At 53.2% G+C, this 27,167-nt stretch overlaps 1 protein-coding gene across 3 annotated transcripts in view; it reads right to left on the bottom strand.

The window, feature by feature from the left end:
* Positions 1 to 22,831, bottom strand: part of Itgb4 (integrin subunit beta 4) — a 31,344-nt gene extending 8,513 nt beyond the window's left edge. For all 3 annotated transcript variants that reach the window (XM_059272132.1, XM_059272131.1, XM_059272130.1), the window contains exons 1-27: positions 22,747 to 22,831; positions 21,400 to 21,482; positions 21,068 to 21,169; positions 20,745 to 20,949; positions 19,666 to 19,762; positions 19,329 to 19,500; positions 16,875 to 17,138; positions 16,510 to 16,599; positions 16,094 to 16,216; positions 15,501 to 15,665; positions 13,994 to 14,070; positions 12,264 to 12,466; positions 10,571 to 10,674; positions 10,333 to 10,431; positions 10,055 to 10,184; positions 8,842 to 8,964; positions 8,650 to 8,756; positions 7,961 to 7,994; positions 7,597 to 7,788; positions 7,209 to 7,312; positions 6,897 to 6,955; positions 6,690 to 6,713; positions 5,704 to 5,852; positions 5,442 to 5,621; positions 4,604 to 4,752; positions 1,675 to 1,879; positions 272 to 426 (exon numbers count right to left, since the gene is read on the bottom strand). In XM_059272132.1, the coding sequence (XP_059128115.1) occupies positions 272 to 426; positions 1,675 to 1,879; positions 4,604 to 4,752; positions 5,442 to 5,621; positions 5,704 to 5,852; positions 6,690 to 6,713; positions 6,897 to 6,955; positions 7,209 to 7,312; positions 7,597 to 7,788; positions 7,961 to 7,994; positions 8,650 to 8,756; positions 8,842 to 8,964; positions 10,055 to 10,184; positions 10,333 to 10,431; positions 10,571 to 10,674; positions 12,264 to 12,466; positions 13,994 to 14,070; positions 15,501 to 15,665; positions 16,094 to 16,216; positions 16,510 to 16,599; positions 16,875 to 17,138; positions 19,329 to 19,500; positions 19,666 to 19,762; positions 20,745 to 20,949; positions 21,068 to 21,169; positions 21,400 to 21,482; positions 22,747 to 22,825 (3,474 nt within the window). In that variant the 5' untranslated portion in view covers positions 22,826 to 22,831. The remainder of the gene's footprint in view (positions 1 to 271; positions 427 to 1,674; positions 1,880 to 4,603; positions 4,753 to 5,441; positions 5,622 to 5,703; positions 5,853 to 6,689; positions 6,714 to 6,896; positions 6,956 to 7,208; positions 7,313 to 7,596; positions 7,789 to 7,960; positions 7,995 to 8,649; positions 8,757 to 8,841; positions 8,965 to 10,054; positions 10,185 to 10,332; positions 10,432 to 10,570; positions 10,675 to 12,263; positions 12,467 to 13,993; positions 14,071 to 15,500; positions 15,666 to 16,093; positions 16,217 to 16,509; positions 16,600 to 16,874; positions 17,139 to 19,328; positions 19,501 to 19,665; positions 19,763 to 20,744; positions 20,950 to 21,067; positions 21,170 to 21,399; positions 21,483 to 22,746) is intronic.
* Between the last annotated feature and the right edge of the window lie 4,336 nt (positions 22,832 to 27,167).

Below are 27,167 nucleotides of genomic sequence, written 5' to 3'. Positions count from 1 at the left end.
TGGGAAGCAGCAAGTGCTGAGATCCCCTTTGTATATGAGACACTGGCACCTCCCAGCAAAGCTAGGAGCAGAACAGGGGGTCTCCCAGGCAGGGGGAAGACCCCATTCCAGCAAGGGGAGAAAGCCTAAAGCTAAAGAACTCAGGAATGGGTCTTCCTGCTTGAAGGGTCACAGAGGGGGAACCCACAGGTACCAAGTATGCCTCACCCCTCCCTCGGGGGCAGTCCAGCAGAAGGTGAGTGACAGACCTCCCCAGTGCCCCTCACCTTACCCTGTATCCCATTGGCTTGCCAGGAGGGGGCAGCCAGTTGAAATGGATCTTCCTGGACCCGGCAGCCTTGGCATTGGGGTTCTGTGGGGCACCCAGGTCCCCACGGGGTGGCGGTGGTGAGAGTTCCTGATTTATGAGGCTCCTGTCTGTTTCATCTAGGTAAAGGGGTGTGGAGGGTGGGCGGCTGGCTCAGTATACCAACAGGGGGCACCAGAGATTTTGTTAACCATCCCAGGCTCCCCAGTTTAAAAGTTCAATTAAGATCTGCTCATCTTCCTCCTGGAGCCGGGGTGCTACAGGTGGTCGCAGTGGCTGTGGAGGCCCAGAGGACTCTCTAGGGGATCGAGGAGAAGGGATCTGACTGCCTTCTTTTTCTCTTGGCAGACCAGGGCGTGTTCCACAGAGAAATCTGCTCCCCTCTCCCATCACTACTCGCCTCTGCTGAGTAATTCACAGTGGTCGCTAAAGGACTCTCTCCCAGGGATGTGTGCCTAAGTCTGGGGGCAGTGCTTGGGGCCTAGCGGCCACATGACCTCAACCTGTGGTTGTCTTGAGGGCAGCCAGCTCAGGCACGGGATGCACAGGTAAGTCTGAATGCCAGACCAGAGTTTTCTTTCTCTAAGAATGAGCATGAGGGGCAGGTGCCTGGAGAGATGGGTCAGAGGTCAAGAGCAGATACTGCTCTTGCACTTCGGTTCTTAGCACTCATGGTAGGCAGCCGACAATTGCCTGAATCCCAAGCTCCAGGGCATTGAAACTCTCTTCTGAACTCAGTGGGTACCAGCACTCAGGTGCACATGCCCACACACAGGCACACAAATATACACATAATTTAAAAATAGTAAAATTGCATTTAAAGAAAGAATAAGTATGGGGCTGACAAGAAAGGAACTCACTGTGCATCTGACAACCTGAGCTTGAGCTCTGAGTTCCATACACCGAAGTACACACACACACACACACACACACACACACACACACACACACGTTAAAAGATTAAATATGTCTCAATTAAATAAAAAACGAAACAGCCGGACATGGTGGCTGGCACTTCTGTAATCCACTTTGAGGCAGAGGTAGGTGGATCTCTAGGAGCTCAAGACCAGCCTAGTCTACACAGTGAGTTCCAGATCAGCCAAGGCTACATAGTGAGATGCTGTCTCAAAACAAAAAACAAAAACAAAACAAAGCAAAACAAGAATACATATATTCCAAATATTGTAGGGTGACACTTGTGTGTATATGATCCTGGTGTTGGTGATGTGATATTCATTAATGCCCTGGGTGCGTGTTTGATGAGTCTGGAGTCCTGTTAAGAATTCCTCAGCTCGGGGTGGGGGGAAAAAAAAAGAAGTCCTCAGCTCCCTCTCCCCCTGCTTATGCTCACTCCAGGCTATGCTCACCTTGCTCCCCGATGATGACGGTGGCTGAGTTGGGCTGGCCCAGGTGGGCTCCGAACTTAGGGTTGCTGAGTTGGACGTGGAAGCGGCGGACCTGGCGGCCACGCAGGAGGGAATCTACTTCCTGCAGCTCCAGGAGCTTCACCTGCAACTCCTTCCAGGTCTCTCCTGGGTGGAAGAGCAGCTCACCCTCCACAGGGACATAGTCCTGCAATGGGAAGAGCCGGGGTCAGACCAGGGTTGGGGTGTGAACCAAGCTATTGGACAGGAAGTCTCTCACACAGGCAGAAGGTTAACCCAGGGCAGCTAGGATTGTGGGCATGTCCAGGAGGGAAAGAATTGTCCCCTGCTGTGTGGTTCTGAAATCTGGGGTTCTGTTGAGCCCCAGACCCTTCTTGGTGGGTGGAGTGCTTCCATCTACCCTAGCTTTCCTAATTTTAAGATTGTGTGTGTGTGTGTGTGTGCGTGTGTATGCTGTTTGTGTATGCTGTTTATATGTAATGATAAAGGCCAGAAAAGGGTCAGATTTGCATCTTTCAAGCTGGATTTACAGGCCACCCCATGTCAAATTCAAGTCCTCTGAAAGAGCAGCCAGTGAGTGCTCTTAACCACTGAGCCATCTTTCAGCCCCCAGATTTTGTGGGCACATGGAAGGAAAAAGACCTTCTCACAAAAAAACACTAGGTGGCGCTTCAAATTAACAGTTGAATTCCACGCATGGCTGGTTGTCTGACCTAACCTAACCTAACCTAGAACCGAAAAGGAGGTTTGCAGATGGAGGAAGACAGGGAGGGATGGGCCTGGTGGCCCGTGCCTGTTATTACAAGCACTTGGGAGGCTGAGACAAGGGATCTGCTAGTGTGAGCCATCCAGGGCTAGTGGCAAGACCTTGTCTCACAAAAAACAAAACAAAACAAAACCAAGCACCCAAACTAAAACAACAAAACGGAGAGTAAAGAAAATGGAGATGTGGCCCTATTGTCTGGGTCCCATGAACACAGGTTACCCTGGGTTGGCCAAATAGGCCTGTAGGTCTCATGTAGCTCAGACTGACCTGGAACTCAGTATGTAGCCAAGGATAACCTTATGTTCCTGATCATTCGGCCTCTACCTTCTGAGAGCTGAGATGGTGGGCATGTGCCACCATGACTTTTGTATATGGTGCTGGAGAGTGAACTCAGGGCTTCATGCATTCTGGGTAAGCACTCTGCCAACTGAGCTACATCCCCAGCCCTATTTTTAATTAAAAATTAGTATTATTTTTTTGTATTGAGGATTGAATTTATAGCCTTGTTCATACTAATCCGGTGCTATACTGCTGAGCTGCACCTCCTGGCTGGCCTGGAACTCGCTGTGCTCCACAGCTTGGCCTCCTGCCCTGGTTTTCTGATGGCTGGGGTTACTTGCTTGTGCCCCCAATGTCCAACATTTTTTTAAAAATTACATTTATGCTGGGGGGGGTGCCATATGCCTTTAGGAGGCAGAGGCAGAAGGATCTCTGAGTTTGAGGCTAGCCTGGTCTACACAGTGAGTTCCAGGACAGCCAGGGCTACCTAGAGAGATCCTGTCTCAAAAGCAATAATAAATGAATAAATATTACATTTATTCATTTGTGTGTGTGAGAGTGAGTGCATGCCATGGTACACATGTGGTTGTGGGAGTTGGGTCTCTCTCCCATGTGGGTCTCTGGGATTGAACTCAGGCCATCAGGCTTGGTGGTAAGTACTTTTACTACACTGAGCCATCTCATGGGTCCCTGTCTTTTTTTTTTTTTTTTAAACATTTTTTAATTGCATGTATTTATGTAGGTCTGTGTGGGGTTGTGTGCCTGTGAGTAAAGGTGACATTAAAAACTAGAGGATTGGCCGGGCGGTGGTGGCGCACGCCTTTAATCCCAGCACTCGGGAGGCAGAGGCAGGTGGATCTTTGTGAGTTCAAGGCCAGCCTGGTCTACAGAGAGAGATCCAGGAAAGGCGCAAAGCTACACAGAGAAACCCTGTCTCGAAAAACCAAAAAAAAAAAACTAGAGGATCCCTGGAGCTGGGGTTACAGGGCTGTTGTAAGTTGACGGAATTGGCTCTGCAAGACCAGTGAACATTCTAACTGTTGAGCCATCTCTGCAGCCCTTGTTTTCCTTGTTTTGTGTTTTGGAGACAGGGCTAGCATGTATGGATGCAGCCTGGGTTAGTCTGGAACTTGTAATCTTCTCTCCCTGGCCTCCCAACCGCTGGGATTACAGGCCTGTGCCGCCATGCCCACATAAATCGAGAACCAAAACGAAGAAAGCCTGTATGTCCTCCCAGCACCGCTTGGCTTGAAGCCTTCTCAGTACTGGTTCAGGAATGAAAGAGACAGCAGCCAGGCCACAGCCCTTCCAGATCCTGGGGGAAACCAGCAGCGACAGAACTGGAGGGCTGGCTCAGGGACACAAGGCTTATAATTCCATTTCAAGAAGCCCAGAGTGTGGTGGCGCACACCTCTAATCCCAGCACTCAGGAGGCAGAGGCAGGTGCATCTCTGTGAGTTCGAGGCCAGCCTGGTCTACAAAGCGAGTTCCAGGACAGCCAGAGCTGTTACACAGAGAAACCCTGTCTCAGGAAAACAAAAAGTAAATAAAATAAAAATCAATAAAATCCCAAAGTCAGATTGGACAGACAGTTGGCTATCCTGGATCATCGAAGAGTAAACAAGGGTGGTTTTGGTAGGTACCTGGCCCATCCACGAGGAAATGATTCTCTTGCCCTGAGTTCTTGGCAGTGATGGTACCCTACCCAGAGTGTTCTTGGCATTTTAGGTGAGTCACTCCTGGTGGCAGGGCTACCTTTGTCTAGGGATACTGCCAGCATCCAAGGATTGAGGTAGCAACCATGGAAACCATTGGATATCCCTTGTGTCCCTGAGATGTCCCCTCACCCTCTTGACTGAGCCTTACCCGGTGGCCATGTGCTGTATTATCCTGTGTGCTGTAGGAGACCTGGGACTTGCCGTTATCCAGGATGTGCCGGATGACAGGGATGCGGACTACCTGCTCTCCACGGCTCACGGAGTACTCAGGCTGCTCAAAGGACACTACCCCGCTGGCTGCAAAGAACCCCAGTGCTGGTCAGGAGGTCTCGGTCTCAGTTTTCTTTTAATACCTCTCCTCCCTCCTACACAGCCCAGACTCCAGAGAAATGGGATGGAAATTTCTTCAGAGGTTAAGGGGTTGAAATAAAGTCCGGCAGGCAGCCTGGAACGTTAGGTAGGGATAGGGCACATCAGGGCCCTAAGAGTCAGGGCTGAGCATTGTGGTGCTGGCAGGAGGAGTCACGGAACCCCTGGGACCCAGGAGGACTGTCATCAGCATTTCAGGCACCTATAGTGCCAAGTGCCATAGAGCCAAACCTTATCCAAGAATTCCTCTGAATAGGGAATGGAGAGTTGGATGTGGGCGGAAAGTTATGATAAATCTGATGGACAGTCTCATCTGGACTAAGGATGTAGCTCAGTGGTAGAACATTTTCCTGGCATGTTGGGTTCCATCCCCAACACCACAAAGAAGAGGAGAGAGGGAGCAGCGAGTGTCACTTAGCTCATGTACCAGGTGCTATGCAGGAGGCACAGCTATGGCCTCCTTACGGAGGCCTGTGCCCATCTTACAGATGGAGACTCCAAGGTTCTCAGAGAGTAAATGACTGGCCCAGACCCCATGGCCTATCCTCTTGGATATTAGAAGGATCAAGGAACCCAGACCTGGCTTCCTGGCTTCCTGGCCCCTGCCCCTGACCAACCTTGCTCCTTGATGATGGTGATGTTTACCAGGCGGCGACCAAGGGTAGCAGTACCCACGGGAACATCGATAGCCTCCACCAGCAGCTGCTTCTCATCATCATCCTCAGGCCGGATGAAGAGGGGCACTCGCACATCCACCAGCTCTACACCCTCCTGGAACTCCACCATGCCCCGGGCATCTAGGGTGCGAGTCGGACATGGGTCTCAGGGCCACAGGGGTGGGAGGAGAGGTGGGGCAGCGTGAGGAGTCTGTCTCCCTACCCTGCTCCGCGGTGAGGGTGTAGTATCCAGGGGCCACCTTGAGTTCATGGAAGGACCCCTGCTCCACTTGCTTCTCTGTCAGCTTCAGTAGGGTCTGCTTGGCCGATCGGGGCGCCAACAGCACCGTGTCCACAATGGTGTGGTCTTGCCTGGGTTGGGGGAGTGTCCAAGTGGAGGTGGGGGACAAGATGTGAGACAGCAGGTCTTTAGTGCTGGGCTGTGCCAGAAGCCCGCGCTGGCTCCACCTCCTCCACCGTGCAGCCAGATTGCCACTACGGTCCTCACCTGAGGAAGGGGCTTACCCACCCACCCACCGCACCAAGCAGGGTTGGCGAGACAAGGGCTGGGTGTGGGACAGCAAAGAGGCTCTGGCCAGGCAGCCTGGGTTCGAATTATGGGCCTGGTCCTTGATAGCTGGGTAACCTCTGAGCCTCAGTTTTTTCACTGGAAAATGGGATTAGCAAGGGCGATCTCCTGCAGGGTGACTGAGAGGATTGGCTGAGATGGCCAGGCACAAAGGAGTCCACTGTGAGTACTCAGAGGTACTGGCCCGAGCCTGGTCACACGTGGCTCATCCCAGTTCTGACTGGTGTAGGCCCCTTCTCACACATCTTCCCCAGTAGGGGAGAAGCCACAGGACCTGCTGGTCTGCCTGTTTGGTAGCATGCCTGCTCCTGAGGCTCAGCAGGAGGGTCTCTGGCCCAGGAGAGGAGGAGCAGGGCCATGAGCCGGTGGGGCAGGGGCTGATCTACGTTTCGTTTGTTTTAGTTGAGGGTCTGATTCATGGTACATGGGTCTCATAAGTAGTTGGATGAACGGTCCAGGAGAGAAAGGAATTAAGGGTCTAGCTGATGATAGACTTGGGGCCTTCTCTTCCTGTGGCGTGATCAGAGGGGTGGAGCAGGAGTGGGTGGGTAGGAGGCTGGAACTCGGGACGACAGAGGGCAAGGGGGTGGAGCTGCTCCACCTGTGTATCTTCAACTCACCTTTTCCCGGCATTGGGTTGCTGTCTGTGGAGACAGGGAAGGGAGGGGTCATGAGCCACACGAATTTTGGAGTGGGGCATGACCCCTTTGGGAGCTTGAATGAACAGCTCCCATCAAAACCTGGGAATCCTGGCTGCTTGATGGTAGGGCTCAGTGCAGACAGGCCCCCCCACACACACACCTGACCCGGGGCTCCCCAGGACTCACCGGAACTTTGTCTGCTGGAGTTTGTGTGCACCGTTGACCTGTCTGTACACTTCATTCAGCTGTCAGGCAAGGGAAAACGGTTGAGAATGGTCCTGAGGACCCCTCAAGGTTGGCTGTCATATGCCTGAGGGGTGAACCCTGAAACCCAGGCTCTGCCTCCACCCAGGATGACCCCATGCAAGGCACATGTCCAAAGATCCCCTCTCCCTCCTGCCTAGAAAAGTCTAGGTTCTGAAGTTGCAGTCCTCGGCTCTCCCACAGGCTGCCTTCGCACCCACACATGGGCCCCACTCAGCTGTCTCTGGTCCTCACATTTTCCTCCACCTCCTGGCGCAGCTGGTCACATTCTCGAGTGCCGGGCTTCATGAGGTTCTCAGTGCAGAGGCGGGCAAGGCGTAGAGACAGCCCGTAGGGCACTGAGTGGGAGGTATAAGCATCGTTAGCCCCCCCGTACAGAAGGCAGTGGAGAGTATGACCTCCACGAACTGGGCTAAGACTGAGGACAATTGGCTGCCTGTTTTCAGTGTGCCAGGTACACACAGGCCTGAGATTTTTGGTGCCATCAGGCTGGGACAGAAATGGACTAAGTCCTGGGCCTGCACCCAACACGCGAGGAAAACAGGAAGGGTATGATCCTGGGTCAGGGGCAGGGATGTCAAGGGCACTGCCCAGAGGGGCAGCCCCCAGCCCTGGCCCTCACCAAGCTCCGTGGGGCTGGTGCTGGCGGCATGGGTGGCAAAACCAGGTCGCTGCACATTATTGGTGATCTTCCAGCGGACTGTGTCTCGGCCCTTAAGGTTTCCACTGCGGAGCATGGGCGTGTCCAGGTGGTCGGAGGCCATCAGGTTCTCCCGGAGCATATAGTGATCTTCCTTGAAGCCCACCATGTGACCTGTGGGAAAGACCCTCAGCACCAGCCCCGCCCTAGGCCTCTATAGCCACGCCCTCCATGTGGAACCCAGGGCCTGCCACTTTCTCAGCTCCTGGCCCCAACCACACTTCTCCTCCAGCCTGAAGGAAGGGCAGTCCGATACCCACTGCTCACAGGTGTGCCTGGCCCATACCTCGGTTGCAGCAAGGGAGAAGCCCCAGGCAGGCCTAGGAGATAAGAGGTGGGGTTAGGATGGTTGTCCCAGGCTAGACAGGCCTCAGTGCACATGCTCGTGTGTGTGTGTGTGTGTGTGTGTGTGTGTGTGTGTGTGTGTGTGTACATATGTGTGTATATGTGTGTGTATATATGTGTGAGTATGTGTGTGTGTCTGTGTGTGTATAGGTGTATGTACAGGTGTGTGTGTGTGTGTGTGTGTACATGTGTGTATATGTGTGTGTATATATGTGTGAGTATGTGTGTGTGTCTGTGTGTATAGGTGTATGTACAGGTGTGTGTGTGTGTGTACATGTGTGTATATGTGTGTGTATGTGTGTGTGTCTGTGTGTATATAGGTATGTACAGGGGTGTGTGTGTGTGTGTGTGTGTGTGTGTGTGTGTGTGTGTGTGTATGCAGGAGTCTGAGGAGGAGGATACCAGGTATCCTGCTCTACCACTTTCCACATCATTCCTTTGACGCAGGGCCCCTCACTGAACCCAGACTGAGGCTTAGGACGCAGGGCCCCTCACTGAACCCAGACTGAGGCTTAGGATGCAGGGCCCCTCACTGAACCCAGACTGAGGCTTAGGACGCAGGGCCCCTCACTGAACCCAGACTGAGGCTTAGGACGCAAGGCCCCTCACTGAACCCAGACTGAGGCTTACCTTGCAGCAGGCACAGTATTTCCAGCAGAGCAGCAGCAGCAGCGCCAGGAGCAACAGGAGGAAGATGAGCAGGGGGATGAGCCACCAGAAGGAGCCGGGAGGGCAGTCTGCAGGGTGAGGGGAGAAGGGAGGCAGTGCCCATGCCTGCCCGGGCTGCCAGCTGCCACAGGCTGTGCCCATCTGCCAGCTCACCTTTCTTCCTGTGTACCAGCACGGTGCTGTTGGGCCCAGGACTGCCGTCGCCCTCCACGGTGTAGCTGTAAGTGCAGTCATCGTCCTCGTCCCGGAAGGAACAGTACTCCACCACCTCTTCCGCTGGACCCACAGACCATGAGCATGTCACCCTGACCCCAGCCCTCCACCCGGGGCACCGTATTGCCTCCTCTGTGGTCTACCACGGGGTCTGGGGGAGAGCGTAAGTCCCCTGATTAGAGAAGTCACCAGGATGAAGGGGGCTGCCCTGCCCAGGACTGGCACCTGTAACAGCCTAGCCTCAAGTTCATCTCCCCCACTTCCCTGAACTGCACACCAACCACCAGTGTGGTGTCCAGCCAGTAGAGCTGACTTAGGAGGCAAATAACATCCCCCAGTCTGACTATTTGTCCCACCTGGCCTCCAACTCTGCCGTGAGCGTGCACCATCACTCATCTGGCACCTCACTCCCAGTTCCCCCGAATCACGGGTCCCTGCTCAGCTGTGCGCCCATCACCAGCACTCTGTGCCTCTTGCTCCAACTCTGTACCTCTAAGAGGCTCAGAATCCCCTGTCTAGGTCCTGATGCCTCTCCCAGCTAGACCGTGTGACCTCCACTCGGAGCTCAAACCCCTTCCCCAGAAGAGTAGCCCCTCTTCCTGCCAGGTTTTCCATGCCCAGACTGTCAGCACTACATCTCTCAGACCCCTTAACCTCCTCTCTCCACTCCCCCTTTCCTCCCTGCCTCTTTCTCTCTTTCATTTGGAGACAGTCTTACTATGTTGCCCTGGCTGTCCTGGAACTCACTATGTGGACAGAGACCTACCTGCCTCTGACTCCCAAGTACTGGTGTTAAAGATGTATGATACCATACTGATGCCCTCTCTTCCTTCCTTCCTTCCTTCCTTCCTTCCTTCCTTCCTTCCTTCCTTCCTTCCTTCCTTCCTTTTTTTTCTTTCTTTCTTTCTTTCTTTCTTTCTTTCTTTCTTTCTTTCTTTCTTTCTTTTTCTTTCTCTCTCCCTTTTTTTTCTTCTTTTTCCTTTCTTTCTTTTTGTTTGTTTGTTTTGTTTGTTTTTTTGAGACAGGGTTTCTCTGTATATCTCTGGCTGTCCTGGAACTCACTCTGTAGACCAGGCTGCTCTCAGACTCACAGAGATCCGCCTGCCTCAGCTGGGATGGAAGACGTGTGCCACCACCTCCCGGGGCCCCCTACCTTTCTTAAGCTCGTCGACCATCTTGACTTTGAAGCTGCAGTCCTCACACGTGCGCCCTTTCTTCTCCCCAGTGCCCCAGGCCTGGCACTGCACACAGGAGCGCAGGTCCTCACAGAGGCCCAGGCGGATCTGGATGGGGAGAAGGAGGAACAGACAGAGACCATGCTGGTTGGACCCGACTTCTCTTGCCTAGTGTCTGCCCTCCGCCAGCTCCTCCTTCCCACCCTCTGCTGCGCCTGGGGCTCTCACACCCACATCCCAGCGACCCTCGTCTCACCGCGGAGTAGTTGATCTCACAGGTGGTGTCCGTGTAGAGTGACTGCTGGTTGCAGTGGCAGCGGCCACACTCACAGAAGCCTCGGCCATTGCAGATGCCCTGGGGGCAGGAGGAGGCAGCAGTGAGCCCCAGAGCTCCATCCTTGCCTGCTCCCCTTTCCTTCTCTCTTGGAGAGTCTGAGTGGCACCGACCAGGGCCCCTCTACTGTCTACACCGCCTGCCCCATGCCCAAGCCTACCCCATTGCTATCGATGCAGGTGGCGTTGCTGAGGGGACAGTCACAGCTGCGGCCTGTCCAACCAGGCTCACACACACACTGTCCCATGGAGCAGCGTCCTCGATCTGTAAAGAGGAGAAGGAAGGGAGGGTAAACCCACATTGTTAGATGCAATTCAAGACGGCCACACACGAGGGCGGGCCTCTGGGAGCCTTGAGGTAGAAGCTGCCCCTCAATATTCTGGAATCTTCTCCCCTCTGTCCCATCTTCTACTGAAGGCAGAGTGACCATCCCCAAACACAAATCCATTCCTGTGATTCACCTGTTCAAGAATCTCTAATGCGATATAGGCTAGAAGAAGGGCGCAGATAAGAATAAATAAGAAATCAAACTGTTGGGTCTGGGGAGATGGCTCAGAGGGCCAAGGTGCTCACTGCACACGTCTGAATTCAAGCACTAGAACCCACACGTGGCAGAGAAAGACAGCTCACACACCTGTCCTGGAGCGTGCATGTTCCACCCCCAATCCGTAAATAAATATCTCACTAAAGCCACAAAACTGCTACAAGGCATCCTGGAGAATCTACCAGTGAATGGTTAGGTTTCATGAGCGTGTGTAACGAGGTAAACACCCAAGCAAGAAGTGATGTGGCTCCGCCCCCAACCCAAGCCGCTTGAAGGCTGGCTCCGCTGTATTCCCCCAGGCATCTTCCTTCCCTCCTCGCTCACACTTCCACCTCCACTAAACGTCTGCCCTTCTCCAGATACACCCGGCTTATGCTTTCCTTTCCCCACCACACTCTGGGAAGGACAGCTGAAGAGAAGAAAGAGACAAAAACCAGATGGAGGAAGGAGGGCGGGAAGGGAGCTCAGTGGGCAGGGATGATTGCTGACAGGCTGACGTGTGAGTTCAGTCTGGAACAACATAGTGGAAAGAGAACTGACTCCTACCAACTGTCCTCTGACCTCCATCCATAGACTATGACACACACACACACACACACACACATGCACACACACACACACACACACTCACACACACACAAAGGGTAATAAAAAAATTAAAAAGACAAGGATAGAGATTATAACCTCCAGTGACCAGTGCACAGTGGGAGATTAATAAACATTAAATAGTTGATTTTCATTTATTCTTCTCTAACTACAACTTCCACGTGCCTCCCTGCCTGAGCTGTGCCACCTCCAAGTACAGGCCTATCATCTCAGTGCTCACCAGACTAGGTGACTATGCACTCACGGTGCTAGGCCCTGTGGAGATATGGAGGAGACATAATTTTGTGGCTGCCACTAGAAATTGTGTCTCAGCCGAGCGGTGGTGGCGCACGCCTTTAATCCCAGCACTGGGGAGGCAGAGGCAGGCGGATCTCTGTGAGTTCGAGGCCAGCCTGGACTACAGAGTGAGTTCCAGGAAAGGCGCAAAGCTACACAGAGAAATTGTGTCTCTTTGGAGAGAAGAAAGATTGTTCCCATGTTCCTGTCAACCTTTGGGGGTTGAACCAGATAGTCTCCATCTTGAGTGGAGACCTGAGTTTCCAGGAAGTAGGAGGCTTTGTGGCTGTCAGGGACCTTGGTCATGGACATTGCAGATGAGGGGAGGGAGGTTCAGACTGTGGCTGAACCTGAGCTGGGGGGAGGGGGTCTGCCTCTACCAAGTACCCTCCCTGCCGTCAGTGCTGGTCAAGGCTGCCGAGCTCACCATTGCACAGGAATCCAGAGGTGCGGGGACACTGGAAGTTGTCGTACTCGCAGAAGTGACCCTCATAGCGGCCTTCGCCGTAGCACACACAGCGTCCACACTGGCACTCGCCGCGGCCGGAGCAGGGTTTGTCCTCCCCCTCACGCAGGCAGGGCTGCGTGTCGCTCAGAGAGCCCGTGGAGCAGTTACAGGTCTTGCCACTCCTGAGGGAGAAACTGGTCACTTCTGCACAGCCTGGAGGAAGCCTGGGGGCTTTTAGGCTCCTGTTTTGCAGACCACAGAACTGAGGCTCCGGAACAGCAGAGGCGTGTCTGGGTCACGCAGACAGCAGTCAGTGGCTCAGCTGAAATCCGAACCTCAGGGTCCTGCCGTCTGCTCCCTGACTGTCTCCCTTCAGTGTCCATCTGTCTTAAGTCACGACAGACTTGCTCAGTATCTCAGGGTGGTTTGGCTCGTCTGCGCTTTCGTCGTGAGGTGGGGTCTTTCTAGGAGGCCCTGGCTGGCTTGGAACTCACTAAGAAGACTAGCCTTGTTTTGTGCAGGCACTCCAGCTGCCTGCCCGGGGCTGGGATCACAAGCAGGCATGGCCGTATCTGGCAAAGGAGGATTTGCTGCTTCTTTTTTTTTTTTTTTTTTTTTTTTTTGATTTTTCGAGACAGGGTTTCTCTGTGTAGCTTTGCGCCTTTCCTGGAACTCACTTGGTAGCCCAGGCTGGCCTCGAACTCACAGAGATCCGCCTGGCTCTGCCTCCCAAGTGCTGGGATTAAAGGCGTGCGCCACCACCGCCTGGCGATTTGCTGCTTCTTTACGGTCTCCTTATACCGCCCTGGCTCCAAACTTCTGGGCTTGGGGAATCCTCTTGCCTTAGCTCCCCAATAACCAAGTGGTCTGTACATGGACCACGGCAGCCAGCAAGTCTTGGGGTTTTAAATCTCTCACTAACACTCATCTACAAGCTAATTTCTTTTCTTTCTGAGACAAGGTCTCACTACGTAGGCCTGACTGGCTTGGAACTTGCTATATAGGCCAGGCTGGCCTCAAAGTCTCAGAGACCCACTCGGATGAAAGGTGTGAGCCACCGTATCTGCCACTAAGTTCACTTCCGATTAGGTGGTCTGTCTGTCTGCATGCGGTGGAGAAGACAGGAAGTGAAGAGCTAGCCTCATCTGCTCTCAACACCCAGCCCAGCCCTTGCCAGCCACCTTGTCCCTGTCCTAGCAGAGACACCCAGAAATAGCCCGTATGTCCGTCCATGTGTGGATGTGTCTCAGTTTACGACGGGGTTATGCCCCACAAATCTATTGTAAATTGAGTCACATTTACAGCCTAATGTCAGTCACTTTCGCACCCCTGTAAGGTGTAAGAAGCGGGGGAGACCAGAGAGGTCTGGTGGCATAGACCCACAGTCGTAGGACGTGGGAGTCTGAGACAGGACGGAGTTTGAGGCCAGTCTGCCCTACACAATAAAACTTTACCACAGCAATGGCAATAGACCAGTACAAACAACCCCACCAAGCAAGCAGAATAAAGCAAGCCCAGAACAGACTGAGTCAGACTCAGTAAGGAAGGACCATCCTAAATAGTTTGAAGTAGACCCACACAACAGCCGAGTGTCCCGTTCCCCTCCTCCAGCCCTTCCTAGGATCTGCCATCACACCCCTAGTGGAGTGGATACCCCGGGGCTGCCCTACGGCTGAACATCTCAGGGTAGGCTCCCCTCCCCCACTCACCAGCCCTCGTTGCACACACAGTGTCCACACATGAAGTCTCCTCTGTAGTGGCAGTGAGCTGACCGCACTTCCTTTTGCTGCAACAAGACCGTGGTGTGTGCACATGTTGTGGAGTATTATTTTAACTATGTAAAGACATGTTACAATTGTTTGTGCTGTGGAATATTGCTTTAACTGTGTATGTAAAGGTGTGTTACATTGATGTTGCTGCATTTGTTTAATTATGTAAAGATGGGTCACATTTGAGCCGGGCGGTAGTGGCGCACGCCTTTAATCCCAGCACTCGGGAGGCAGAGGCAGGCGGATCTCTGTGAGCTCAAGGCCAGCCTGGGCTACAGAGTGACCTGTCTCAAACAAACAAACTAACAAACAAACAAAAAGATGTGTTGCATCTGTTTCACCTTGCCTGCCTAAGGTACCTGATTGGTCTAATAAAAAGCTGAACGGCCAATAGCTAAGCAGGAGAGGGATAGGCGGGGCTGGTGGGCAGAGATAATAAGGAAGAGGAGAAAGCTAGGCTCAAGAGAGAAGGAGGAGAGAATGAGGGAGAAAGAGAGGGACACGCCCCGAGCCAGCCAGACAACTGCCAGACAGCCAGACAGAGTAGGACATACAGACAGGAAGAAAGGTAAAAAACCCTGAGGCAAAACACAGATCAAGAGAAACAAGTTAAGTTATAAGAACTAGTGGGTTGCCGGGCAGTGGTGGCGCATGCCTTTAATCCCAGCACTCGGGAGGCAGAGCCAGGCGGATCTCTGTGAGTTCGAGGCCAGCCTGGGCTACCAAGTGAGTTCCAGGAAAAGGCGCAAAGCTACACAGAGAAACCCTGTCTCGAAAAACAAAACAAAACAAAACAAAACAAAACAAAACAAAACAAAACAAAAAAAAAAAGAACTAGTGGGTGGAGCATAAGACAAGGCTGAGCATTCATAACAAAATACAAATCTCCATGTCATGATTTGAGGGCTGGCTGGTGGCTCAAAAGAAAAAGCCTGCTACATGAGACATTGGGCACATTTGGGGATGGGGGATAAGGTCTCGCTATGTAGCTGAGGTGGGTCTGGAACTTCCTTTTAGTTTTTCCTCTCTCTCTCTCTCTCTCTCTCTCTCTCTCTCTCTCTCTCTCTCTCTCTCTCTCTCTCAACAGGGTTTCTCTGTGTAGCCCTGGCTGTCTGGAACTTGCTCTGTAAACCAGGCTGGCAACTCAGAGATCTGTCTGTCTGTGCCTCCTGAGTGCTGGGATTAAAGGTGTGTGCCATCAACGCCCGACTGGAACTTTCTATATAGCCCACACTGGCCTCAAACTTGTGGTTTTCTTTGCCAGCCTCCTGAATGCTTGGGTTACAGGTGTTTCTGTTATGTCTGGCTTTGCCACTGGGTGTTTCTGCTGTTTTCTGTGACTTGGGATAGCTCTCCAGGGATGTGTGCCCACAGAAGGTTCCATCTCATTTACGCAGGGTCTTGGTGCTTGGCTCAGCCCCTCCCTCACAGCAGTACCGAATCTTACCAGCTCACAGGGGCACACATCACAGATGACGCTCGCGTCTATGCGGAGGCCATCGGAGAAGGACGGTTTTAGGTGGATGTTGCCTCTTTGGTCTTCCTCTGCCAGCTGGCACACGTGTGTCCCATCTATGTCCTCCACTGCCCGAAGCTGTACATTGTATGTGCCCTGTGGGGATCCTGCTGTCAGCGAAGGCAGGCTTTGCCCTGATGATCAGGGGTACCAGTGCCCAAAGCCCTTGGCCTTCAGGCTTCTGGGATGGATCTGTGTTCTGATCCCTAGCTCCCCAACTGCCCTTGGTAGGGCTGTGGATGCCTTCTTTTTTTTTTTTTTTTTTTTTTTTCAGTAGCTGTTAGTGTCAGAACAAGAGTCTCTGGCTCCGGCGCATTAGCCTGCTGGCTCATCTCAGCAGTCTTTAGCACTGTACATTCTTACTTACTCCCACCATACGGACAAAGCAGAGGATTGTGAAAACTCATCCAAGAGGACAATGCCAGAAGGTTTGAACCCCAGGGGCCATGCGTGTCCCTTGTCAGAAGACGTACTCCTGGATGCTATGCCTAACCGCCCGCTCCACTGTGCCCACGGGAGCGTACCACTTCTCCCCGCTTGATGTGAAAGGACCCCGTCTCTGTCTTCTGGAATGTATCGGAGGTGACCTCCGTCCTCAGGCCTCGTGGGCTGTCCAGAGCCCGGATATCCAGGTTGGAGCGAATTCGCTGAAGGAGAAGAAGTAATCAGGGATCTGTGTGGAGCCTGGGCTCACCCACCCTGGCCTTGGCCTGACTGTTCTTCATCCCAACTCACATGGAAGACAGATGTGAGTGTGTATGGGATCACAATGGCCGACCCTGTGAGCCTAGGGCCACGGTCTAGCAGACTCCTCAGGCTCCTAAGGCTGGCCAGAGACCCTGCCTCATGGCCTATCCCAGACTCATGTGCCAACCTTCTTGCCCACTCTCCTCCCCTGTCCCAGAAGGGCTCAACCTCTGCAGCCCACATGGCTTCTCACATAGAAGGCCTCCTCCAGCAGCTCCACGATGTTGGATGAGTCCTCCTGCAGCACTCCCAGTGAGGAGACAGGAAAATACTTATGAAGTTTCTGCAGGAGACGACACAGGCCTTGGGTTAATGTATCTTCATCAGTCCTACTCTGCACACAGTAAAACTAGGCACTGAGCCTGCTAGTGTGTTCCGGGACCCACCCTCTCAGCTGCTTGGGAGTTCAGTTGGGGGATGGGCGAGGGACCTTCCCACCAGAGCCCACTCCTAGGGACCCAGAAGCTTTGGGAAGGGAGGGAGGTCTGAGAAGTTCCATTCCCCCCCCCCCCCGCCCCCCGCCCTGTCTCCACTTGACCAGGGGCCCAGGCCTCACACCTCATAGTAGCTGTAAGAGTAGTTGGTGACGGCAAAGATGGGTATGATGTTGTGTTTGGCGAGCAGGCGCACCAGTGTGGGCACAGATGGGTAGTCCTGTGTCTTGTACTGGGTGTAGGTGCCTGTGGCATCCAGGTGGCACTTCTCATCATTACGGTTCATGATGCCAGCCAGCACATTGGCACCATCAGCCTCATAGTGGAAGGCAGACTCGGTGGAGAACACCAGCAGGTGGGTGCTGTCAGCCCTCCAGCCGATGTCCCTCTGGAAGGCAAGGATGGCCACGCGCACTAAGCTGGCTGCTTGCTGAGGACTTACACTCCTCCATCATATAGGAAAGAGGAGCAGTTGCCAACAGGGGGCTGGACCGAAGCCACAGGATTAACAGCATGTGCCATCATGGCAGCATGTGAATGACCACAGTGAAAACCGGACAGTGACGATGAGGGATGGGAAACAAGTGCTGAGTGTGTACACACTACGTGTGTGCACACCATGGGCACCACTGAAAGAGTCAAGCCTCATACACTGGGACAGCTCCTTACCCCAAGCCCTCAGCCACACTGCAAGAATAGTTTAGATGCACAGGAAAAATGTGCACAGCACCATGCCAAATGAAACGGGCAGACTGAAAGACCTAGAGCAGCTGTAGAGGTCTGAATAGGAACGGCCTCCATTGGCTCATGTATTAAATGAATGCTTGGTCAAGGGAGTGGCACTACTTGGGAGGGATTAGTAGGTGTGGCCTTGTTGGCCAGGCCCAGCGTCCCTCTCTTCCTGCCTGTGGGTGTGGATGCAGAACTCTCAGCTCCTTCTCCATGACTGTGTAGAACCAGCACCATGTCTGACGGTGTGCCGCCATGCTTCCCGCCATGATGATAATGGACTAAAGTTCTGAAACTGTAAGCCAGTCCCAATTAAACGTTTTCCTTTATAAGAGTTGCTGTGGTCATGGTGTCTCTTCGCAGCAATAGAACACTGACTAGGACAGCAGTGTATGGCAAATAATTTGAAAGAGCACATAGGGCGACTTCGTTTTTTGTTTCTTTTTTGTTGTTGTTGTTGTTTTGAGACAGGGTTTCTCTGTGTAGTTTTCGTGCCTGTCCTGGATCTCACTCTGTAGACCAGGCTAGCCTCGAACTCACAGAGATCTGCCTGGCTCTGCCTCCCAAATGCTGGGATTAGAGGCGTGTGCCACCACCACCCAGCTACGTGACTTTGTTTTTAAGCCTTATAGCCCAGGCTGACCTCAAATTTGTCATCTTCCTGCCTTAGCCTCCTGAGTGCTGGGATTACAGCCACCACATCCAGCACAATTTTGGGGGATTTTTATGTTTGTTTTATTTTTGTTTTTATGAGACAGGGTTTCTCTGTGTAGCCCTGGCTGTTCTGGAACTTACTCTGTAGACCAAGCTGAACTCAGAGATCGGCCTACCTCTGCCTCCTGAGTGCTGGGATTAAAAGCGTGCACCATAATGCCTGGCCTGTTTTATTTTTTAGGATCTCATGTAGTCCATGCTGGTTTTGAACTCAGTAGCTTGCTGAGGGTGATCGTGGACTCCTGACGATCCTGCCTTCATTTCCCAACTGCTGGGATTTCGGATATATACCACCCTGCTTGGCTTTATACAGCATGGTTTCAAAAACTCCACTTATGATAGTATTAAGTGAAGAACAAAAAAAAAAAAAAAAAAAAAAAAAAAGGTCGAGTTTCAGAATTATAGGTAAAACAATCCCACTACATAAGATGTGGAAAGAGGAACAGACTGTACCGACAGCTATCGAGGGGATGGCTATTGGCTGTGGTGGAGTTATAGGCAATTTTTGTTTCCTAATTTATCTGCAATATGGATAGGTTATTTTCAAAATGGAAAAAAATGGTGTAGGCATAAAACCAAGGGACCGTTTTATCTGCTAGCACTGGGGCAGAGAGGCGGCTCATCAGGTAACGGTGCTTGTCTTCAAACCTGGTAACCTGAGTTCTATTCCTCGAGCACGGGAAAGTAGAGAACTGACTCCTAAAAGTTGTTCTCTGACCTCTGCATGCACACCTCGATACTGTGGCATGCACACACATAAATAAATAGTTACCTGCCAGCATGGTTGGAGATTGGGCAGTTTGTAGATGTGGGAGATGATCTGGTGGACTAGTGTCAGGACCCTGAATATTCCAGAACGACTAGACCCATGTCTGCCTCACTGGCCAATACAAAAACAGGTTGTGACTACTCACTCAGGTATGGACCCTGACTCCCAGCATATCAAAACTAGGATTAGAATTAAGGAAGGGCCACTGGAATGTCTGGTGATCTTAAGGAATGGGGTCCAGGCCTCTGGGGACCCCCCCTAAGGGATTCTGAGCCTAACGGTGGTGGGACAGGCCATCAGCAGTTTATTCCTTCCCAGAAGGCTGCAGCCCTGGTCTAGGCTGGCAGGGTCCCTCCAGACACTCACTGTGCATACAGCGGTCTGCAGGATGGCATCGAAGCCCCCTTCAGGAGCGTCCAGGTTGCCTGAGATGCGCTCTCCTTGCAGTTTGTCCAAGAATTCTTCCACACTCTCTGTCAAGCTGATGACATTCTTGAAGGAGAATGGGGGGTCGCTGTTGGGCCAGGGCTCCTTCAGCCTGGACAGAGGTGGACATAGAGCCAGTGTCAGGGAAGGGTCAGGTCCCACATGCTCCAGTGCCCATGACTCATTCTGGTTAGAGGAGAACTCTAAGTGCCATCATGAGAGGAGGTAGAACACATGGCCAGGACCCCTGCCCACCCAGACCCACTCAGCCACTCACTTCTCAGGCCTCATGTCTGTCTGAGGGACACTGACTTTGTCCACAAACTTTCCAAATCCAATAGTGTAGTCACTGGTGAGCTGGCGCAGGATCCTGGCTAGGCATCAGGAAAAAAGAAAGACCGCTGAGTCCCAGCAACCCCACAGGGGACCCCGTGTTGGCTCAGGAAGCAGGAAGCCGGCAAATGCAACCTCCTGTAAACACTGCATGCTGAACAGCACCTCATGGACTCATAGCTTTTGTTCTAATTTTTTAAAAAATTATTTTATGTGCATAGTGTTTGGCTTGCATATATGTCTATGCACCATGAGGGGGCTTGGTGTCCATGGAAGCCTGAAGAGGGATCAGATCCTCTGGAACTGGGGCTATAGATGGTTGTGAGCTGCCATGTGGGTGCTGGGAATTGAACCTGGGTCCTCCGGAAGAGCAGCCAGTGCTCTTAACCACTGAGCCATCTCTCCGGCCCCTGTAGAACCATTTCTACAGCTCCATTTGTTCAGATGTACAGTTGGGGGAATGAGACTGGAGGGGACTTAGAATTGTGCTTTTAGAAATAGTGGGACAAGCTAGGTCGTGGTGGCATACTTCTTAATCCCAGCACTCATGAGGGAGAGGAGGTGGATCTCTGAGTTTGAGGCCAGCCTGGTTTATAGAGTGACTTCCAGGACAGCCAGGGCTTTACAGAGAGACCCTGTCTCAAAACAAAACAAAAGAAGCAAATAAACAAAAAGAAGAAAAGAAAAGAAATAGTGAGGCAGCTGGCACTGAACTCAGGTTATTCTGCACCACTGACATACCCACGACCTTGTGGCATGGGGTTCCCTCTTTGTCAGGGCCAGATGGCTTGGCTCCTTGCCATTCTTGGGCCTCCTGTGAAATCTCTAATAGTGGGCAGAGTCTGGCCCGAATCTCCCTCTGTGGATGGGGGCTCTTTGAGGTGTGTGTGTGGGGGGGTAGGTGGGGGGTGCTCAGATATTTTGTCTTTCCACAAGGTTATGTGCAGCTGTCCTGTGTCTTGGCCTCCTGAGCTGGCTGGGCGAACTCCACCCCACCCCCTCCTCTCCACACTGTGGCCATACCCAGGTTCTGCCCCATCTGCTTGAGGTTGTCCAGATCGTCAGACATGGAGTTGGAGAAGTCCATAAGGATATACAGATCCATGGGGCTCTCCTGGGGCTCAAACACCTTGAACACAAAGTTACGCTCCTCACCCGGTCGCAGCCGGACGTGCAGGCCTTGGGGAGACACCTGGCTGCGGTGCAGGGTGGTGTCAATCTGGGTGTTCTGTGTCCAAGGAAGTGGGGCAGTTTATTAGAAGGTCACTCTGGGGCACCATGGTCCTCAGAACCAGCCAGTCTTACACGTGGAGAACCCAGCCAGCCTTCCACCCCGCTCCAGGCACCTCTGTGATCTCAAGGCCGCTCTCCATGACCAGCACGCTCTCTCCCCGGCAGCCTGCAGCCAGAAGCTCCGCCTGGGTGTTGCATCGCCTCTCCTTGAACAGCTGGCCAGAAGCAGATGGGCTCAGTGCAGGTGATGGCCAACCCCTGGTCATCCCAATCCCGGTTGGTTTCCTCCTGATACTTCCAACCCTCACCTCTTCTCCCACACCCATCTGGCCCGGGGCTAGGCTGGGCCAGCGGAGAGAGTGAAGTTGGCCAGAGCCAGTGGTGGGGCGTGGGGTGGTAGGTGGTGCCTCAGGCTGGCCCAGAAAACCTAGCGGTAGTGGCTCACCTCGTCTGTGCAGTAGGCACAGCTCTTATCCACACGGATGCACTCCGTACAACTCTTCACCTGAGCCTTCTTGCAGCGGTTGGCTGGTGAGCAGAGGGCACATGAAGGTCACCAGGGACCATCCTTCCTCAACTGCACCCTCACCCCAGAGAAGTGTGGATTCTCTCTCCCAAACTTATAGAGGAGAAAACGGTCTATTCCATACAGCACAGCTAGGGATGAGCAGAGCAGGCCTCGAACCTGGAAATTTCTACTTAAGGATGGAGAGGGAAAACGGAAGTGCGGGCTTTGCTGGATGGACCACCCTCGCTGGATGGACCACCCTCGCTGGATGGACCACCCTTGCCGTTCAGCCTTTCCAGGCACGTCTAGCTTGTAGCCCTCAGTGCAGATCAATACACAACGGCAGACTTCCTTAAAACATCATGAGTCTTTTTTTTATTATTATTATTCTTTTTTGGTAACTTGATTGTGTAGTTCTCAAGCGTGAACTTTGTAGATGACATCTTGTCTCGATGTCAAAAGGTTGGCTGTAATTGTTAGGCCCTACAAAAGCTCCCATCTGTCCAGACTCCTGTGACAGGCCACATCCACCATCCCCTGCCCTTTGCCAGGCCCTCTTCATTATGGCTTGTGTTTCCTAGACTGTTGCCAGGGGACTGGTCTGTCCCCTGAACCTACCTCCTCTAGGGAGGGGACTATCTGTCTTATTTATCACAGGACCCTGTGCCTAGCACAAGGCTGGGCACACAGAAGGTTCTCAGTAAGTGAACAAAAGCCCTCAATTTACACAAAGGTTGTTGGGCTCTCCTGGGTTCTGTCTAGTTAGAATCACAATAAGGCTTGACTAGCTGCACCAGAGCACACAGTAAGGGCTGTCTTGGACTCCAGGCCATGGTTCCCTGGTCAGTGTTTAGCAATGGTTCTGAGGAGGTGAGGGAAGCCCCGACTCCCTGTGGTTGTCAGTTTCTGTGGTGTAAATATTCCCACCATAGTCTTCTCTAAGAAATGAACATGACCTCACCTGGCAGGGAAAACTTGGTAGGAGCCATTTCCTAACTGAGGACACCCAAGAGAGTAGTTGGTATGTTAGTGGTCTCCTTCCAGGTTCCCCTAACGCTCATAGCTCCACAACTGAGGCCTCAACTCTGACTCTGAATGGGCGTCTTACCTCCCTCTCTATTCCCAGCCACCAAGGAGGGCTTACAACTATCAGAGGTGAAGGGCATGGACCCTCAGGTTCTCCAGCTCGAGTGACGGTCAGGGGTCAGTTGTTGAGTGACTGACTTCTGCAGGGTCATGTCTTAAGAGGTGCCTAGAGCGGCCCGTGGGGATGTTCGGACTTACCCATGTTTCCAGGAAGACTGGCACTCAACATTGCTGCCAGCAGCAGCTTCACCCACAGGCTGGAACATGGCCCTGCCATCCTCCTCTTCCTGTAAGACCACAACAAGGACACACGATGCCTCTATAGGCTTGGTCTGTGGCATCGGCTCCCTGGATCCCCACCAGAGCTCCGCAGGTGAGACAGTCTTGTCGTAGTGTGGAAATGGAGGTTCAACCTGGGCATGGTGGATCATGCTTATCATTAGAGCACATGAGAATGAAGAGATAGATGGAGGCTGTCATGGGTTAGGTGACCACCGGGGGTGCTCTGCTTGTGAATGACAGAGACAGTAGTCTTATACCTGTCTGCTCCACCACCCCTTTCTTGCCATTCCAGCAGTGACCACATACCCCTGATACCGCTGCCCTGCTTGAGGAAGACCTCTCTGGCCTTGGTGAACTATGGGTTCTGAGACTGATCCATTACTAGGTCTCTTGGAGCTGGTCTCAGTGAGGGTAGGGTGAGCTTTTATTCTGTCCTTGCCCGTCCATTCCCAGTGGGCAAAAATATGGTCTCTCAGTAAGTGGGTGCCCTTCACAGGGGCTCTGACTACCTGCTGCCCACTCTGGACCAGCTGTCTTGCTCTTTGTGAGAAGAGTGGGGCTAAGAGGGGAGCTCCTGGCTTGGGAGTGGTGCTGCCTGGGTTCTACACCGCCTGCTGCTTCTTCAGTGTGGCATCTAAATGGCCTGCTTTTCTCCCAACTTCTACCTACCCCAGAGCTGAGTTTTCAGGGCCCCTGAGCAGGGCCCGGGGTGAGTTTAGAAGCTCCTGCTGCCTACTCTCATACACACGGTGGCCTTTGGCTCACCATCAAACCATTTCAGTACATCAGCAACCTTCCAAGTCTTTGACAAGATGGGCAGCCCGAAGTCTTGTAAAGAAAGAAGCTAGACCCAGAGCTGCCGAGGCCTGCATAGAGGAGGGCAAAGGCCAGGGTCACACCTCTTTTTCTTTTTTTCTTTTTCTTCAAGACAGGGTTTGTCTGTGTAACTTTTGGAGTCTGTCCTGGATCTTGTTCTGTAGACCAGACTGGCCTTGAACTCACAGAGATCCACCTGTCTCTGCCTCCTGACTGCTTGGATGAAAGGCGTGTGCCACCACCACCTGGCAAGGCCAGGGTCACACTTCTTTTTCTAGGACCAGGACTCCCAGGGACCCAGACAAGGCCACATCCACTGACCCTGCTCCTTGGATTCTTTCTTGGCAACCCCAGTTTGTAGAGCAGGGAGAGCCCCAGAGTTTTCTGTTCAGAAAATAAAGTAGGGTACACTGTCCCCTGCATCCAAGGCATGGTCTCCAGGGAGGCATACAGCAGCCCCAGCATATCCATAGGCAGAGCCAGCATAGAGAAGCCACCTTAGCAGGGCAGTGGCTAGAAGGGAGCCCTGAATCAGCAGAGGGGTGGCTCCTGGGAGAAATCAGTTTCTTGCAGCCTTGGGCGTAGGCACCACACCCACATGCTACACAATGCAAGCTGCAGATTTGGCCTCCCTGGGGGCACCATTACCTAGACAGGTATGGGCACTGGAGAGACAAATCCAGCTCTTTTCACAGGCCCAGCACATGGAGCTGTCACCAACAGCCGAGACAGCAACACATACCCAACACTTTAGCCCAGTGTTACCACCCCATCTGCACAGGACCCCTGCAGGAGAGGCTTGTCTGCGTATGCTTTAGGACAGGAGGCTCTGGGGCTTCCCCATCCAGCAGTCAGCATTGGGAAGGTCTGGTGGGGGATTTGGGGACAGCACAGATTCCATACTAAACCTACACACACACACACACACACACACACACACACACACACACACACACACAAGCTATAAAATGGCAATTAAAGACCTAGGTAGACACTCTGCTTTCTTTGACTCAACTTGTATTTAAAAGTTCTAAAAGTAGTGACCTATTATAGAAACGATGAGATTTCACATAAAGATTAGGACTGTGGATGCCATCAGAGTATGTGGCCTTGGCAGGCTGGGCGGAGCAGACAGGACAGCAGTTCTTGAAGCTGCCCTGTCACCTATTGGAAGTCAGGGTTAAGTAATCAAACACTCCTTTCCTGCCACCCCTGCCCACAGCCCCTAGGACGCTCAGTCTTCACTTTTCTGATGAGGACAGAAACAAACGGGCTACCTGGGTAGAAGCCTGTGCTCAGGGTGTGGCAAGTCTGTGTGGGGGAAGGAAGAGGTCTGTCCCTGCTCTTGGGAACCACCTGGAGTCCCAGGCCACGGTGACAGCCAGAAGGCTACCCCCAGAGACTGTGGGGAGGAGTGCAGAGCGGGGCCGTGTTTGCAGGGCTGCTGGGTGAGATTCTGAAAGCTCCCCGAGAAAAGGCGCCTGGAGTGGGCTTTGGGAAGGGAGCAGGCTGGTGGCCTGCCAAGAGGAAAATTAGGGACTCCCCACATCCCCCGCATGCACTGGGTCACCACACAGCAGATCACAGAGGGGAGGCAGACACCCGGGGGGCCGCTGAGCCCCCAGCCTCTACCCACTCCCACTACACACCTACCCAGTGTCCTCCTTTAGCAGGGGCATCTGATGGCCAATCATCCTTCCCTCATCCCAACCACCCTGCTCCCAGTTGCCCCCTGCTCACACCCTGGCAAGCCTGGCACCTGTCCTGGCAGCATGGGCAGAGAGAGCCAGGGCCTGCCAATCTTCAGGGAAGGAACCGGGAAACAAAAGCCAGGCAGGTTCTCTACGCGGCCCCGGGCAGGAGTGGGTACTCCCTTTCCTTGCCAGCCCTGGCGTCCCGGGGCACGGGGGCAGGCGGCGTGCCCTTGGGCGCCTGCTCCCGGAGGGAACGGCACCTACCTTGCTGGGGGCCTGGGCTGCGCTGGGTCGAGCTGAGAGCTGAGCGCGCGGGCGAGCCCGGAGGGGCAGCAGGACGGGCGGTGGCGGGCGGGAGCCGGCAGTGCTTTATGGACGGGCGGCGCAGGTAGGAAGGAGGCGCTGGTGAGTCAGGCGGGCTGCATTCCTGCGCCCTGCGCGCACCTGTCGGGGCAGGAGCTGGGGTGTCGCCGCAGCCGCCAGGCCCGCCCCCCGGAAAGGGCTGCGGCTCCCGCGGCGCCGGCCCCGAGCCCCGAGCTGCCGCGAGGGTACTGGAGGAGGAGTCACCCCTATCCGCAGCTCAGACCCGGGCTCCGTCCTCCTCACCCGTCCAGGCTCCGCGATCTGGTGCCCCGGCCGCTCCGGGTCGCGGGGCGGCTTCTTAATACACAGCTTCTGGGCAATGAGCCCAGCTGGGCCGGTCCCGCTGCCTCGACGGCCATCGGGTCCTGCACCACCCTCTCCGCGTCCTGCCCCAAACCGGTAGGGAGATTCAGCACTCCTGGGCTGCTGGCCTCCGGGTCCTCTCAGCCTCTGCAATGTGGCTAGAGGAACCGATAGGCAAGGGCTGGGTCCTCTAGGTTCCTTCAGATACTCAAATCTCCCTAAAATGTAATAGTCTTACACTTTACAAGTAGAGAGCACGTGACCTAGCGTGGAGTAGCACTCATGGCTTGTTACACTGTTGGCGACAAGCTGATTCACAAATCTTACTCTCGCTGCAGACTCTCAAACGCCTTCAGGCCCGCTTCTGTTTAATAATGAGCCTTTTGAGATGCTGCAAGACCCCAACTCGATTCTCTCTATCTAGTCTCACGTACCAGCCATGTCCCGCAGGACCTGACACACCAATCAGTCCAGCCTCTAAATCATTGGGGCTTCAAACTTCCCAAGTGTCACAACCTTGGCATGCCGACTTGAAACTCAGCCTGATTTATCCTTACCCTTAGAGACCCTGGACTAATGTAACAAGATTTTAAGATTTCCTTGACTTCCCACATCCTCCGTTGGTTTATACGTCCAAGAATATGGCCTTTTCTCACCACGTAGCCCAGGCTAGTCTTGAACTTGTGGCAATTCTGCCTCTACCCCGCAAGTGCTGGGATTACAGGCATTCACACCTGCTCTTTTATCATTTTCCTTTGTTGTGGTGTTTGGGGTAGAACCTAGGTCTTCATATATGTCAAACATGTACTCTACCACTGGACTATACCTCTGGACTAGGATGTGGCTTCCTCACGGTATTTGCTATACTGGTTTGAGATGGTTGTCCCATTGACTGTAAACCCTGAGAGCAGATGTTTTCTGCCCCCTGGGGTGACCCAAGTCAGGAGAGGTGAGGAGAACAATGTCCAGGTCTGGGCTATAAAAGAGTGCTTTCCCCATGGCCTCAGCCCTGATGCCTGGTACATAGTAGGAACTCAATAAAAGTGTGGGTGGGCAAGATGGCTTGATGGGTCAAGGGGCTTGCTGCCAAACCTAATGACCTGAGTTTGATCCCTGGTGGAACTCATTCTCACAAGTCTTCTATGGTTATTTACATCCACC

This window comes from Peromyscus eremicus, chromosome 8a (genome assembly GCF_949786415.1).
Source record: "Peromyscus eremicus chromosome 8a, PerEre_H2_v1, whole genome shotgun sequence".
NCBI lineage: Eukaryota > Metazoa > Chordata > Mammalia > Rodentia > Cricetidae > Peromyscus > Peromyscus eremicus.
The sequence above is the reverse complement of the archived record's forward strand: the minus strand, read 5'-3'. Positions and strand labels throughout refer to the sequence as shown.